Source organism: Lycium barbarum, chromosome 10 (genome assembly GCF_019175385.1).
Source record: "Lycium barbarum isolate Lr01 chromosome 10, ASM1917538v2, whole genome shotgun sequence".
NCBI classification, from domain to species: Eukaryota; Viridiplantae; Streptophyta; class Magnoliopsida; order Solanales; family Solanaceae; genus Lycium; species Lycium barbarum.
Genome location: NC_083346.1, coordinates 113,562,484 through 113,575,386, shown reverse-complemented (window position 1 = coordinate 113,575,386; position 12,903 = coordinate 113,562,484). Strand labels below are relative to the sequence as shown.

Below are 12,903 nucleotides of genomic sequence, written 5' to 3'. Positions count from 1 at the left end.
AATTTAACAATTTAGGGTACGAATATATATATATATATATATATTATAAAAGGATGAATATAAATGTTGATTGACCAAAATATCCTTCAAATATTGAACTACTTCTATACCCTCAAAAAGTTAAAATGTGTTATTGAAAAATAATTACTGATTGAATAAGATTGTAATATCTAAGCGTCATGCTAATACAAATTTGCATGTAATTCGTCTACCATGAAGTGCCCTAATACTAATATACTACCCGTCAGATCTTGAACTTGTCTTTTAAATTTATATTATGTTATAGTTTAAGTTTAATTTTTTTCTTATCGATAAATAGTTTGGGTTTCAAATCTAAGGCAGTCGGCTGACCATCTTCTATTTGCATATTATACAATAATTTTTGCTGCTAGGACTCTTCTTTTATTTTCTTTCTCATGTTTAATTAATACAAGTTTTTCAGCACTTCAATTTTTCCGAAAGATGTAAATATTCCTAGCCAAACTTGATTGTGAGGTCCTCTGATGATCAATTGGATTTTTTTTAGAAGATTCTACACAATTTCATTTCGACTTTGAAATTTTTTGGAAGCTTTCTTTTGTCGGAAACTGTAATTACTTTTGCTTAATTTTAAGGAAAATTTAATAATAAATTATTATAATTACAAATTATATTATCTAATATTTCTTACTATGATTGAGATTGATGGGGATAACGTGCTATATCACTAAAAAAAAACTGATAATTTGCAGAGGTTGAAAGTTCAATTCCTAGAAGTTATACACCTCCACTATTTACTATCAGCAGAAAATAGCGGAGGTCTTTAACCTCCACGAGTTGCACTTTCAACTTCCGTAAATAACCAGTTTTTTGAGGATTATAAAAAGCATGAATATTGAACGACTTTTATGCCCTTATTTTAAATATAGAATTGCATGTAAACAAGAATTCTAATAAACACAACATCTATGTAATCAGAGCGCCTACTACCGATACAAGTAAACAATGAGGAAAAGTATGGATTAGCCTCTAAACTCTGTTCATGCGTTTTTCTTATGATCCTTTTTATTTTTTAATAGAAAATATTTTGTATCATACTTGTGTGATCAACTATTATTTTTTTAAATAAATAACTAAATAATTTTAAAAGTTGTTGATATTTTTTAATGTAATTTTGTTTAGTAATGATTTTCAACACTTTGTATCTGTAAATGACAGTAAAGAAATAAATGGTTACTTAATCTCTAATATTGGATTATCATAGTCACAATATGTTTTATGTATGAGGAAAAGAAGAGAAATATCAATACCGTGAACATCAATTTCAAAGTAGTATTAAGTAGATACAATTCTATATTATAGTAATATTTTTGTAACTCATAAGATGAATATGTATAATTCACTACAACAAATTCGATTATCAGGGACAAATAATTTCGTCACTTATAAGTCATATTTTGTCACCAAAAATCTTGTGTGACGAAAAAAATTTCGTCAATCATTCGTCCCGAAAAGCGGGTCGCTAAAAGTATACAAAGACAACTTAGTGTTTCGTCACTAAATAAAGTTTATTAACTACGAAATCTTCCTTTCGTCCCCAAATGCATAGTATTTGTGACTAACATATTTGTCATAAAAAGGATAGATTATCGTAGTTGATAGTGTGTTTTTGTCACTAAAGAGACTATTAATACCGACGAAACTACCTTGTCACTAACTATTTAGTTTGTTCAATGACGATATCAATTGTCTCAAAAGTTATATGTATTTTGTAGCTGAAATAATGTAATTTCATCACTAAAGACTACCTTTTATATACAAAAAAATGTTTCGTCCCTAAACGTATAGGGATTAGTGACAAAATTTGTTGTTATAAACAAAGTTTACAATTTTGTAGTTGAATCTATCATCTCGTCACTAATAGTATTGCTTTTGTTGACAAAAAAAAATTGTCACTATAAATTGTCATGATTAGTGACAATTACAATTGTCATAACATACAACATTAATTCGTACCCAACAAGGAGGAGGATACTGGGACAAATATATTTTTGTCGCTAAATGTAGTCAACTTATGACGAAATAATTTGTTGTGTGACGAAAATATATTTGTCTAGAAAAATTTAGTTTAGTCGTCGCCAAAAATTAATCCTTTAATGACAAAATATTTGTCACTAATTATAGACATTCAATGACGTTTAATTATTTTGTAGGTAATAATTTTTAAAATTAGAATTGCATAAATTTAAAATAAAATAATAAAACATGCCAGATAATGATACAATTCACCCATGATCATACAATTAACAACTAAAATTGTACTGAGATCATATCTCATTACAAACTCCTAAATAAAAGTAAAATATGTCTACTAACAAGAAAATCCAACTGAAATATACTAAATATTACTCCTAAACTAATTTTAGGAGTAATATACTAAATATGTCCACTTAGCTTGCAATTAGTCTTGATTCAATTCCCACATTTAATACCTGCGGAAAAGAGAGAAGAAAAATAAGATTAGATTTAAAGTGTAGAAGTTGAAGAATTCAAAGCTCAATGGTTATGAGCGCACAATCCAAAGCTAAATTGAGTTCATCAAAATGGTTTATCAATTTGGAACATCATCAATACATAAGCAACATTATAGGTATGAAAACATTGAACAACTCTGCTGCTTTCATTAGAAGAATAAATAGTATTGGAGTAGAAGGTACAAAACAAATTTTGGAACATGAAAGCTGCTATTGGTATTGCTTTTCCCAAATGTGATACTACATTGTCTCGGTTCAAGCTTTGTAGATTCGTGGTCTTTGAGACCTGTTCTTAACACTAAACAGGTTATGTGGAGTAAGAATAGCAATATTCTTAACAGTAGTGATTGCTTTTTTTTCTTTTGTTTGAGTTGTACAGACTTACTTGGTAAATAATACAATGTTAGTTACCCGAAAAAGAAAAAAAAACTAAGAGTTTGCAGAAGCTTAACTGGAACATATAAACTAATTACTGCAAATCTGCAATCATGAAAATAATCAACTATTCCTAACTTCAAGTCTAGTTTAGTATATGAAAGAGGACCACCAATTAATGAGTATTATCCTGGATAAATAAATATCTCAAAGTTTAAAGACTGCTGCAACAACAACAATTCTAATATCTTCTCCTAATAGCAGTAACTCTTTTTATGTTTCAAGTGTCTAGCTAGATTTATGAGGAGTACTACTCTTTCCTTCATGTTTATTCCAGTTTTGATGAGTACAGTTGTATAAGAGGCATATATAATAAAAGAACAAAAATAGAACTTATCATGTAAAGTTGTGTTACTTCTAACCTTGATAGCGATGAGCTAGCAAAATGTTGCATTTTTTTTAAACATTTCCTCTTGGCGTGCTGCTAAAGTAACCAATTGAGAATTTAATGCTTGTATCTGGGCCTGCTGAGTTTCTATCTGGGACTGCTGGTTTTCTATCTTGGACTGCTGGGTTTCTACCACAACTTCAGCTGCATTTAATCGTTTCTGTAAATCATGTTGGGCACTAGCAGCTTCCTCTTTCGTCTTTCTAAGGGAGTCTTCTAACTCTGCTGTTCTTCTTTGTGTGGCTCTGGTAGTATCAGGTTTCGGACCATAACCGAGACCTTTTACGTACCCCGATTTTGCACCAAGTACAGTATCCATAATTTGATCAATAGTCATGCAAGGCTCTCCTGGCTCTCCCGAAGTATATATATCTTTCAAATCTTTCATGGTATTCTGCATAAGAATAGTAATATTATTTAAATTAATTATAAATCTAGAAGCAAATACAATTATATTGCAGTGAAAATCATGCTACCAAATAGCAACACAACACACAAATTCTTTCAGCGAACACAACATCTAGATTGGAAATCAGTTTTCTGGGAAGACTATAACAAAATCAACATTCCTTGGTAAAATGGAATTCACCAAACTCGCTCGGGAATTGACTTGAGTAGTTGTTTCTGTTGTAAAGTAGAATTTTCACTATTTTAAAGTTCAATCACAAGAAAAAATTTATTATGAATTATTCAAGGCTAATCTCGATTTCTAAGACAAAAAGAAGGAAGACACAACTTCTGAAGAATATTTACCCGGACAAATGCAATGGGTATGGTATTAAAATAATAATTTTCTTACATAGTTTGTCTCAGCCTCTAGTGATGACCATCCTTTTTCAGTCGAGTAATGAGTACTCTTGTAGAACTCGATTCTATCAGGCTCTACTCCATTTTCAGCCTATAAAATAAAATATTAATATGAAGTAGAACTAAAATATTGTTAGTAAAACTAACAAAAATGGTATAACTTACAAGTTCAGCACGAGCCGGTACAAACGCTTTTGACCCCATGAAATGATTAGTTTTAAGCTTACTTCGATTGGCCCTATTTATGTCGCATCGTTTCTACAAAGAACATATAAATATATGTAACTTAATCAACAAGGATAATAACATGAATATAAATTACCTTATGCTCTGGATCAGCCCACATGTCACAAAGCTTATTCCAATTTTCTCGGGTCAACTCTGGCACTTCAATTTTACGAGCTTCTTCCTCCGAACGTGCGCTTTCAAATAGCTGTTTTAACTTGTACCGCCATTGCCGGCTTCTATTTTTCAAAATATCCTCACAACTATCTTTCACGTAATGCTCGTCCAAATCAATTTCAAACTTCTCCTAAAAAACAGACATGTTATGAAGAAACACACGAACAATCAAAATTCCTTTTATATTAAAACAATAATTAATCATCACATCGGCTAATATATCTGAATGGGAAACATCCTGTTAATGTGCAATGGTCAAAAGGGGGTTCTTATTCTTGGAAAGCTTTTTGTGGTATTAGAAGTGAAGTTGAATTCAATATCAAATGGATTATTGGCAATGACTTTATTGTTGTGAACCTTCTAATATGACTAATGAGCTTGAAAACATACTGACCATTTATTTTGTGCAGGGGAACATGCTAGAAAAATGTGGGACTACTTTGCAACACCATTGGTCATTGAATTCAGGAACATGAATCTAAAAATGCTATTGCTCAACTGGTGGAATATCAAAAACAAAAATCCTATTGCTGATTATATCTTGAAAACATTACCACAAATAATTTGTTGGGAATTGTGGAGTACAAGATGTAGCAACAAGTTTGATTTCGAAAAACCTTCATTCTATAGAACTAGTACTAATATCCTGAACACTGTTTTGCAGGTTACAAAGAAGGAATTTGGAAATGCAAAGCTAGGAAACAGCTGGAGCTGTCTATGCCAAGCCAGTAAAGCATCCATACAACATCATACTATCACTAGAGTCAACTGGTACAAATCCGAGGCCCCTTATATTAAACTCTATTTAGATGGAAGCTGCTTGAATGGAAATTGTGGAGGAGGAGGAATTATCAGAAACAACCAAGGAAAGGTCATTTTTGCTTACTATATCAAGATAGTGCCTGGCACCAGTAACCTTGCTGAGGCAGTGGCTTTACTCTATGGATTGCAATGGTGCTCCAAGAATGGTTTCACAAGGATCTGGGGAGAAACAGATTCCATGTTGCTTACTAAGTGCATCAAAAGAAAATGGAAACCTCACTGGAGAATTCTCAATCAAATTATGGAGATCCAAAGAATTTTTGAAGAGCATGATTTCCTAATTAGTCATTGCTTCAGAGAAGCCAATAAACCAGCAAACAAACCTGCAGCTTTGAGTCATGATTTTAATGAAGACCATACCTTCAACTCTTTTCCTACTCTCCCTAGTTTTGTTAAAGGACTTGAAAATATGGATAGGTGGAACCTTCCATCATTTAGAATCAAACTCACTAAACCATCCCACATTAGATATGAACCCCCATGAAGCAGATCACTTTTCAAACTTTGGGTTAGGACAAATTACACTAGCTTCATCTTAATGATCATGTATCAAGTTTGGTATGCCAAACTCAATATGTACATTTTTTCCCATCAATGATCAAAGGAGTCCTAGTTTGAATTAAAAAAAAATATGGACAAACTGGACGATAGCAGGTCACAGGAAGAGTGTGATGCTAGATATTAAAGAACTAGCTAGAATTACCCGTTGTGAAAAACTTTGATATGTCCTGGAAAACAGGGATTTCACCTTAAAAGTAATTTTAATTCATATCTTGTATGGATAAAATTGCCTATGTCATATTTAAGTAGTAGTCATAAGGTTCTTGGTGAAAAGGAGATTGAGTTTAAACTAAACTCTTCCTTTTTTCATACAAACAGGCAAAAAAAAAAAAAAGATAATGCAAATAGATTATTTTAAAAAACTTAGGGAAGAATAAATTACAGTTCAAAAAATTTGTACTACATCACAGAAAAAGATTATAGTTCAGGTGTGAGTACTCTAGAGCCATACGTAGTAAGCGAAGGATACATGAGTTTACTACTAGCTTTCGATGGAGATAGATATAGCCGACGAGTTTGCCAAATAAATAGATGGATGAGTAACAACAATACCCAAAAGAAGAGAACTCACTATAATCACTACCATGTAATAAAATTCCAAGAGTATAGAATCCTTACGTGGCATCTAATTAGTGCTGCATCTTTGTCCTCTCTTGTGAGTTCCTTCCACTTGTTTGGAAGCGAAAGAAAATTTCTGGCAATTATCCCTAGTTCATTGGATAATTTTGCCGATTGAGTTGGCTTAGTTGGCCTCCCTTTACCAATTGGGATCTCAATTTTCATCTTGCTTCCCATAGTCTTCCTCATCCTTTCAAGACCTTTCCCTCTAGTCTTGCCACGACCATTCCTGATCCTAGGGGAATCATCTGAAGGAAAAAATTCAGTTCAAAATACCACATATGAGTATCGCACAGGAAAAAGAAAGCAACAACTTAGGGACCTTATTTCAATTCGTTACCAACTTATATGAGCAATTTCGCCTCCAGATAACTTTCACTCAAGTGCAATCCAGTTAGAAACTGTTACATAATACTTCAACTCATCCTTCAGTTGGTCTTGTAGCAGGTTTTCACACAAGTCTTATCCCCCCAAAAAAAAAAAAAAACCACACAATTCAACTTTTAAGCCCTTCTTACAATTAAGTATATGCACATAAGTTACAGGAAAGAGGAGTAAATGATAAGTGAGAAATTACATTTTTCCTTTCTATGTCCCGTCAAGAATTCAAGATACTATTACAAACAAATATATATTCTTAGCAGCTTCTAATGTTAAAATAGTATCTTCTTCTCTCCTCTTCCAAACATTCTCTGCTACATAAGTAAGATGGCAAGACCTTAAGAACATTTGTAGACTTTTAAATATTCAATAACATTCACCATGAAAACAAAACGTTTTACCCGCTTAACAGTGTGCATCTAATACTTGGAGAAAGAAAAGTACATTAGCTTTATCTATTACCCAGTATCAAGGAAAATGAGTGCACAGTACATTAAGATTATGTCCAGTTTCACTTGATGCCGAAGGCAACAACTTCATTGGCATCTTGGAAAATGAACTCTTGATGAATATATATGGCAAGGTATAAAGGAATTAGGAAACGGGAAAGCTTCCATCATTTTTTTGCTATGAAAAATGCCCTGCACCTAACCATAAATGATTTGCACATACAAAATACAAGGAGAAACAACCAAAAGAAACTTCAAAAAGCTACTTAAAAAGGGATATGTTAACTGAGAATGGTAACTCTACAAGCAGATGCTACTTCAAGTTTTTAAACCTCACTCACTTTTTAAGCCTCACTAATAAAGACCGAGTGTGAAGACAAACAATAAAAGAGGTGATGACAAGCTTAATACTGAAATTTCTCTTCTTTGTGCAGAAAATACACAAGGCATGGATGGTTTAGTTGTAACAGGTTAGTTCCAACTTAGCACTACTGTTAATACAATAATTTTTGCTTATCAAAAGAAATAGTCATGGATGGTTTAGTTCAATTTCTAGCTGTTTTGAAGACAAAGGAAATTTTTTGGTCTCAAGGTATAGGTTTCCCCAACTATGCCACAACTGAAATTGTAAAGGAACAGTAAAAAAGCAACAAAAAGAAGCAAAAGATGTGAATTGCTTGCATAGATGAGGACAATCCAACTCCAAAGGAACAAGGAGTTAAAAAAAACTCAGACAAAGTCTCAAGGAAGAAATTCACAATTTCAAGCAATCTGATAATGTGATATTACATGTTTTGTATTTAAGATGATTCATTTGAACCTTGTCGCGCTGTTATACATTTGAAACGATCATACATTGATATTGCATGTTTTATACTTGCACCTCCTAAAGATTGTCTATTTTCCTCAATATGTACAAAAAATAGGACAAGGTTCAGATGATGCATCCAAACCTTTACTAGCAAACAGTAATTAGCACAGAAACATTTATCGTTTTCATCCTAACCTCCTAATTCGGGTAGCGAAGTGTCCTATAAGCCATTAATTTGAACTAGTTCAAGGGGCGGCGCGTGGATTTGGTGTAAACTATCCTTTATAATCTTGTCAATTTCTCATCCCTTTAAAAATACAAACCTATCCCCATACCTTCAGCAAGAAAAGAAAATGGGGAATACAGCCACAATAGTTACCAAAAAAAATAAAAAAATAGTCGGAGGTTCCAACAAAAAAGGAGGAATAGCATGACCATCTTGAAGGACATTGCACAGGAACTCCCTATCGATGGACAAAAACAGTACAAATGGACAGGAGTATTGAATACTGTGCAAGCATATCCGTAAAAGCATTATATAGCTATAGATAGGAATCCTTGTAATACAACTTAGTTTTCATTTTAATCTTGCCTTGAACTGGTTCCTGGAGTCACAAAGGACCAGTAGTGTAATTATGCTCAATTTGGTTGAATGAAATTTACACATTTGACCCAAAAAAAAAAACTTGCTTATCATTCCAATCATTCGTGGTTGAATGATTTTCGCTAGAGTGAACTGAATCAACTTCATTTATCCTAGTACTTCGTTTGCCCAATATCACTCTCACCATCCTCAAATACTGAGCTAATGTCTATCTCTTTCTTTACTAGTTTAACATAAATGAAAGTTTCAAAGGTTAATGTTTTTATTCCCATTTGGCCAATAACTAAATAATTTAATTCTAACTAATATAATAAAACGTATTACCTGTATTAACAGCGGGAGTAAGGTTATTTGATTCATCCGGGGATTGAGTAGCTTGAATAGTTTCCCCTGTAAGTGTAGTTTGTTTGAAGATACGTCCTCCTGGTGCCATTGATTTGCAAAATTCTACAAAACACAATATCTAATTTTAGTATGTTCATAAGATGTAAACTGGATTAACAAATTAGTAGTTATATAAAAGCACCAAATCACTGATAACTAAAGGAAAATCCAGAAAGAACATAAATCATGAAGCTGGAAAGTCTCACACACGTCATTTATTAAGAAGAGTTCACTGCCTTCTTGTCGTATTATTAATTGAACTTTTGAAGCATCACTAGCATACTGAAGAATCAGTATAACATGCCAAAGATATATATATTTATGCTAGAAATTTTCAAATTTGAAGGCACAGAAACTTTTCCATAAACTTATATAAGCTACAGTGTTAACAAGAGGGTGTGGTCTGATAAATATCGAGCCTTGTGAAGAAATACCCATTGGTTTCAACACAATATTTAGTTAACCTACAGAATATTCATCTCAAAAGATATCGGTTCAATTCATCCGGATTCAATGTGCCATTACCCCATCCGAATTCTAATTATTTGACTCAAACACATGCTTTAACACCATGTTTCACAATCAATCCTTCACTCGAAACCCGAGTGGAAAACGCCAATATGAACAAAACAGAGGAGAAATTATTTCAATAGATGCCTTGAATAATGTCATGCTTCACTAGTTATGTGCCACACACCAACTGTAAATATACACACCACGCGAAACTGTAGTCTACACAGTAAATTAGAGTCTTTTTGTTTCAAAAACTCACAGTAATTGATTTTCTCGAGCTTCTATATTGATTAAATGAGACAAAGATAAAGCAAGATCAATGGATATTCAACAAATAATCAATGAACAAATCATTCAAGATATGATTGTCACAAATACCTATCTATTTAATCTTGTTTAAAGATAAAGAAGGAGGAATGATACATACCTGTTCTTCTTTCTCAGGTGCAGAAATTCTGCTTCACTTTCCAATGTAACTTCTTCGTTTATTTTCTCATATATATGGTGGTTATCCTGAAATTCTTTTGGAGCCAAAATTGTGAAAAAATGTAAGCGCCAAAAAACAGTTTCTTTTTCCATTTTTCAGCTTTATGTAATTCTCTTTGGTGGGAATTAGAAGGACAACGAGTTTGAAGGAAGTAGTGCTTCTGATTAACCCAAAAACTTAGGAAGTGGAGAAGTGCTCAAACCCAGCACTAGATCTTCAATTGTTGAGCTAGATTTTAGGGTTTTGGTCTTATGACCTGATGCCCTTTCCCCCTTTTTTTTCTTTTCGTTATGTGTTGCCTGAAACACTTTTTTTTTATTACTTGGTTAATATAATAAATTACATACTAAACTTGCTTAGTGGTATATAACTAAAAAAAAAATATACTCCGTATGAAAAAGGAGATATACAAGGAAACAAATACTTTCATATATGATCTATGAAAATAGTAGCTAGAAGATCAATGAATATTGATGAAGAGAATTTGGAAAGGTTTAGAAGTTTGAAGCCAACCAAATAAGTATAACTACAAATAAATAAAGAGACCAAAAAAGAAAAAGGCTCTTGGCATTAATAATATGACTGAGCATTTTAGGTATTATAAATGTATTTAAGTTTTTGTATATTATTAACATTAATTATTTCATTATATTTTAAAAGGGGAGAGATGTTCATCAATATTTTCGTCTTTCAATACCGAGCCGAGCTCAACTAAGCTTTGTCAAAGTATCACCGAGCTCAAGTTGAGCCGAGCCAAGCCCGAGTTTGCTCTTTGATGTTTTGTTCTACGTACTGCTACACCATTGAAAAAATTAAAATTATAATAAAGTGGTTGATTGAATTTCATTAATTATTGAATTCTTAAATTTAAAATGTTAATTACATTTCGCACCACCAATCACAGAGATATAAATGCTCTTCCGTTAACTAATAACTCCTAATATTGGATTATTTTAGTTCTAATATATCTTTTCATATGTAAAAACTTAAAGGATGTACAACATTTAGGGTGTGTTCGGTATGGTTTTTCAATTTTATCATGTTCGTTGGAAATATTTTCTTTAGAAAACAAGTTCTTTAAAAATAAGGAAAATGACTTTCCTAATGAAACTAGGGAAAGCAAGTCCACAAGTGACATTCTACCAACCACCACACTCGATCGAACCCCAACCACTCCATGCACACCACCCCCACCCACTACCCCACCACCTCTTCACATTTTTTTTTCAAATAGACTTTTTTTTTACACCCCCCCCCCCCTCAAAACCCCGGTTGTTTTACTTTTATTAAACATGAAAAATTTGTGTGTAAAATTGGTGTGGGGTGGGTGGTTGTGGGTAAGGATTTTTTTTTTATTTTTAATGATTTTTTTTTTAAAAGTAAAATAAAATATATGAAATAGAATTGGGAGGGGGTGAGTGGGGTGGTTGGGGGGTAGCAGTGGTGTGGGTGAGGTGGGGTTGGGATGGGTGGTGGTATGGGGTAGGGGTGGGTGAAGATGGAATGCGTTCAAGGATGATGGTTGGGTGGTGAAGGGTGGGTGTGGGAGATAGGGGTGGGGCTGGAGCTTGGGTAGGTATTTTCCGAAAAATATTTTCTACGAACTAACCGAACATGAGAAAATAAGTGAGAAATTCACTTATTTTCCACTATCCAACCGAACATGAGAAAATAAGTAGAAATTCACTTATTTTTCAAGAACAGATTTTCCAGGCAAACATTCTTCGTGGAAAATATTTTCATGTGTGCTCTGTATGGAGGAAAACATTTTTCAATTTTTCCATGTTCGTTTGATCAAAATTTTTGGAAATCATTTTTTTAAGGAAAACAAGTTTCTTATAAAAGGGGAAAATGACTTTCCTAATCGAAGTACGAAAAATAAGTTCACAAGTGACATTTCACCAACCACCCTATCACCACCAACATACCCCAATCATTCCTACAACCCCACCTAGCACTCCCCACCACCCCCACCCCACAATTTCCCCTACGCCCCCCTTCATTTTTTTTGAAGGACGAGTTCGGTATGGAGGAAAATATTTTCCGGAAAATGTTTTCCAATTTTCTCATGTTCTTTTAGTCAAAAAATCTTAATAATATTTTCTTTAGGAAAACAACTTCCTCAAAAATGGGGAAAATAACTTCCCTAATAAAAGTAGGGAAAACAAATCCACAAGTGCATGCCACCACCACCACCCGACACACCAACACCATAACCCCCCGTCCTAAAAAAAAAATTATAATTTTGTTTTGAATTTTTTTTTTTGTTTTTTTGCACCACCCACGCCTACCCCCACCCCCAACTACCAAACTCCAACTACTCCTGCAACCCATGCACCCTCGCCCCCAACCATCAAACCCCAACCACTCCCGCAACTCATGCACCACCCCCGCACCCTACCCCCCTCCCCACTTTTTTTTTAAAATTCTTCTAGGTTTTCTACACCAACACATCCCCCCTCCCCCCCCCCCCCCCCAACCATTTTTTTTCTTTTTTTTGTTAAAAAATGTTTTAAAAGTTTCCCTTTTTATTTTTTCACCCCCCCATCCCCACGAACGCCCCCCCTCCCGATACCCCACCACCCCCTCCAATTTTTTTTTTTTTTAAAGTTTTGAGAAGTTTTCTTTTTTGATTCTCTACACCCACCGCATGCACCCCCTACCCCCTTCCAAATTTTCTACTTCCTATTTAATTTTATCTTTATTAAAAAATTATAAAAATTGAAAG

At 33.4% G+C, this 12,903-nt stretch overlaps 1 protein-coding gene across 5 annotated transcripts; it reads right to left on the bottom strand.

Moving 5' to 3' along the window:
- Positions 1–2,252: 2,252 nt before the first annotated feature.
- Positions 2,253–10,507, bottom strand: LOC132614224 (uncharacterized). Of its 5 annotated transcripts, XM_060328627.1 has the most exons (8): positions 10,116–10,502; positions 9,116–9,238; positions 6,547–6,794; positions 4,466–4,675; positions 4,309–4,401; positions 4,136–4,234; positions 3,311–3,730; positions 2,253–2,471 (listed from the first exon to the last, which is right to left on the bottom strand). In XM_060328627.1, the coding sequence occupies exons 2-7, from the start codon at positions 9,222–9,224 to the stop codon at positions 3,326–3,328; spliced, it is 1,164 nt and encodes a 387-aa protein (XP_060184610.1). In that variant the 5' UTR covers positions 9,225–9,238; positions 10,116–10,502; the 3' UTR covers positions 2,253–2,471; positions 3,311–3,325. The 5 variants fall into 5 exon arrangements, with proteins under 5 accessions (XP_060184610.1, XP_060184613.1, XP_060184614.1 ...); XM_060328630.1 differs by lacking the exons at positions 9,116–9,238; positions 10,116–10,502 and adding an exon at positions 6,887–7,358; XM_060328631.1 differs by lacking the exons at positions 9,116–9,238; positions 10,116–10,502 and adding an exon at positions 6,891–7,358.
- Positions 10,508–12,903: the final 2,396 nt, after the last annotated feature.

What these genes read in the sequence shown, in the direction of transcription:
- LOC132614224 (XM_060328627.1), bottom strand. Translation starts at nt 9,224, where the DNA reads ATGGCACCAGGAGGACGTATCTTCAAACAAACTACACTTACAGGGGAA. An exon ending in GGGCTGATCCAGAGCATAAG is followed by an intron (nt 4,402 to 4,465) that starts GTAATTTATATT and finishes TGTTCTTTGTAG; the next exon opens with AAACGATGCGACATAAATAG. An exon ending in TACCGGCTCGTGCTGAACTT is followed by an intron (nt 4,235 to 4,308) that starts GTAAGTTATACC and finishes TTTATTTTATAG; the next exon opens with GCTGAAAATGGAGTAGAGCC.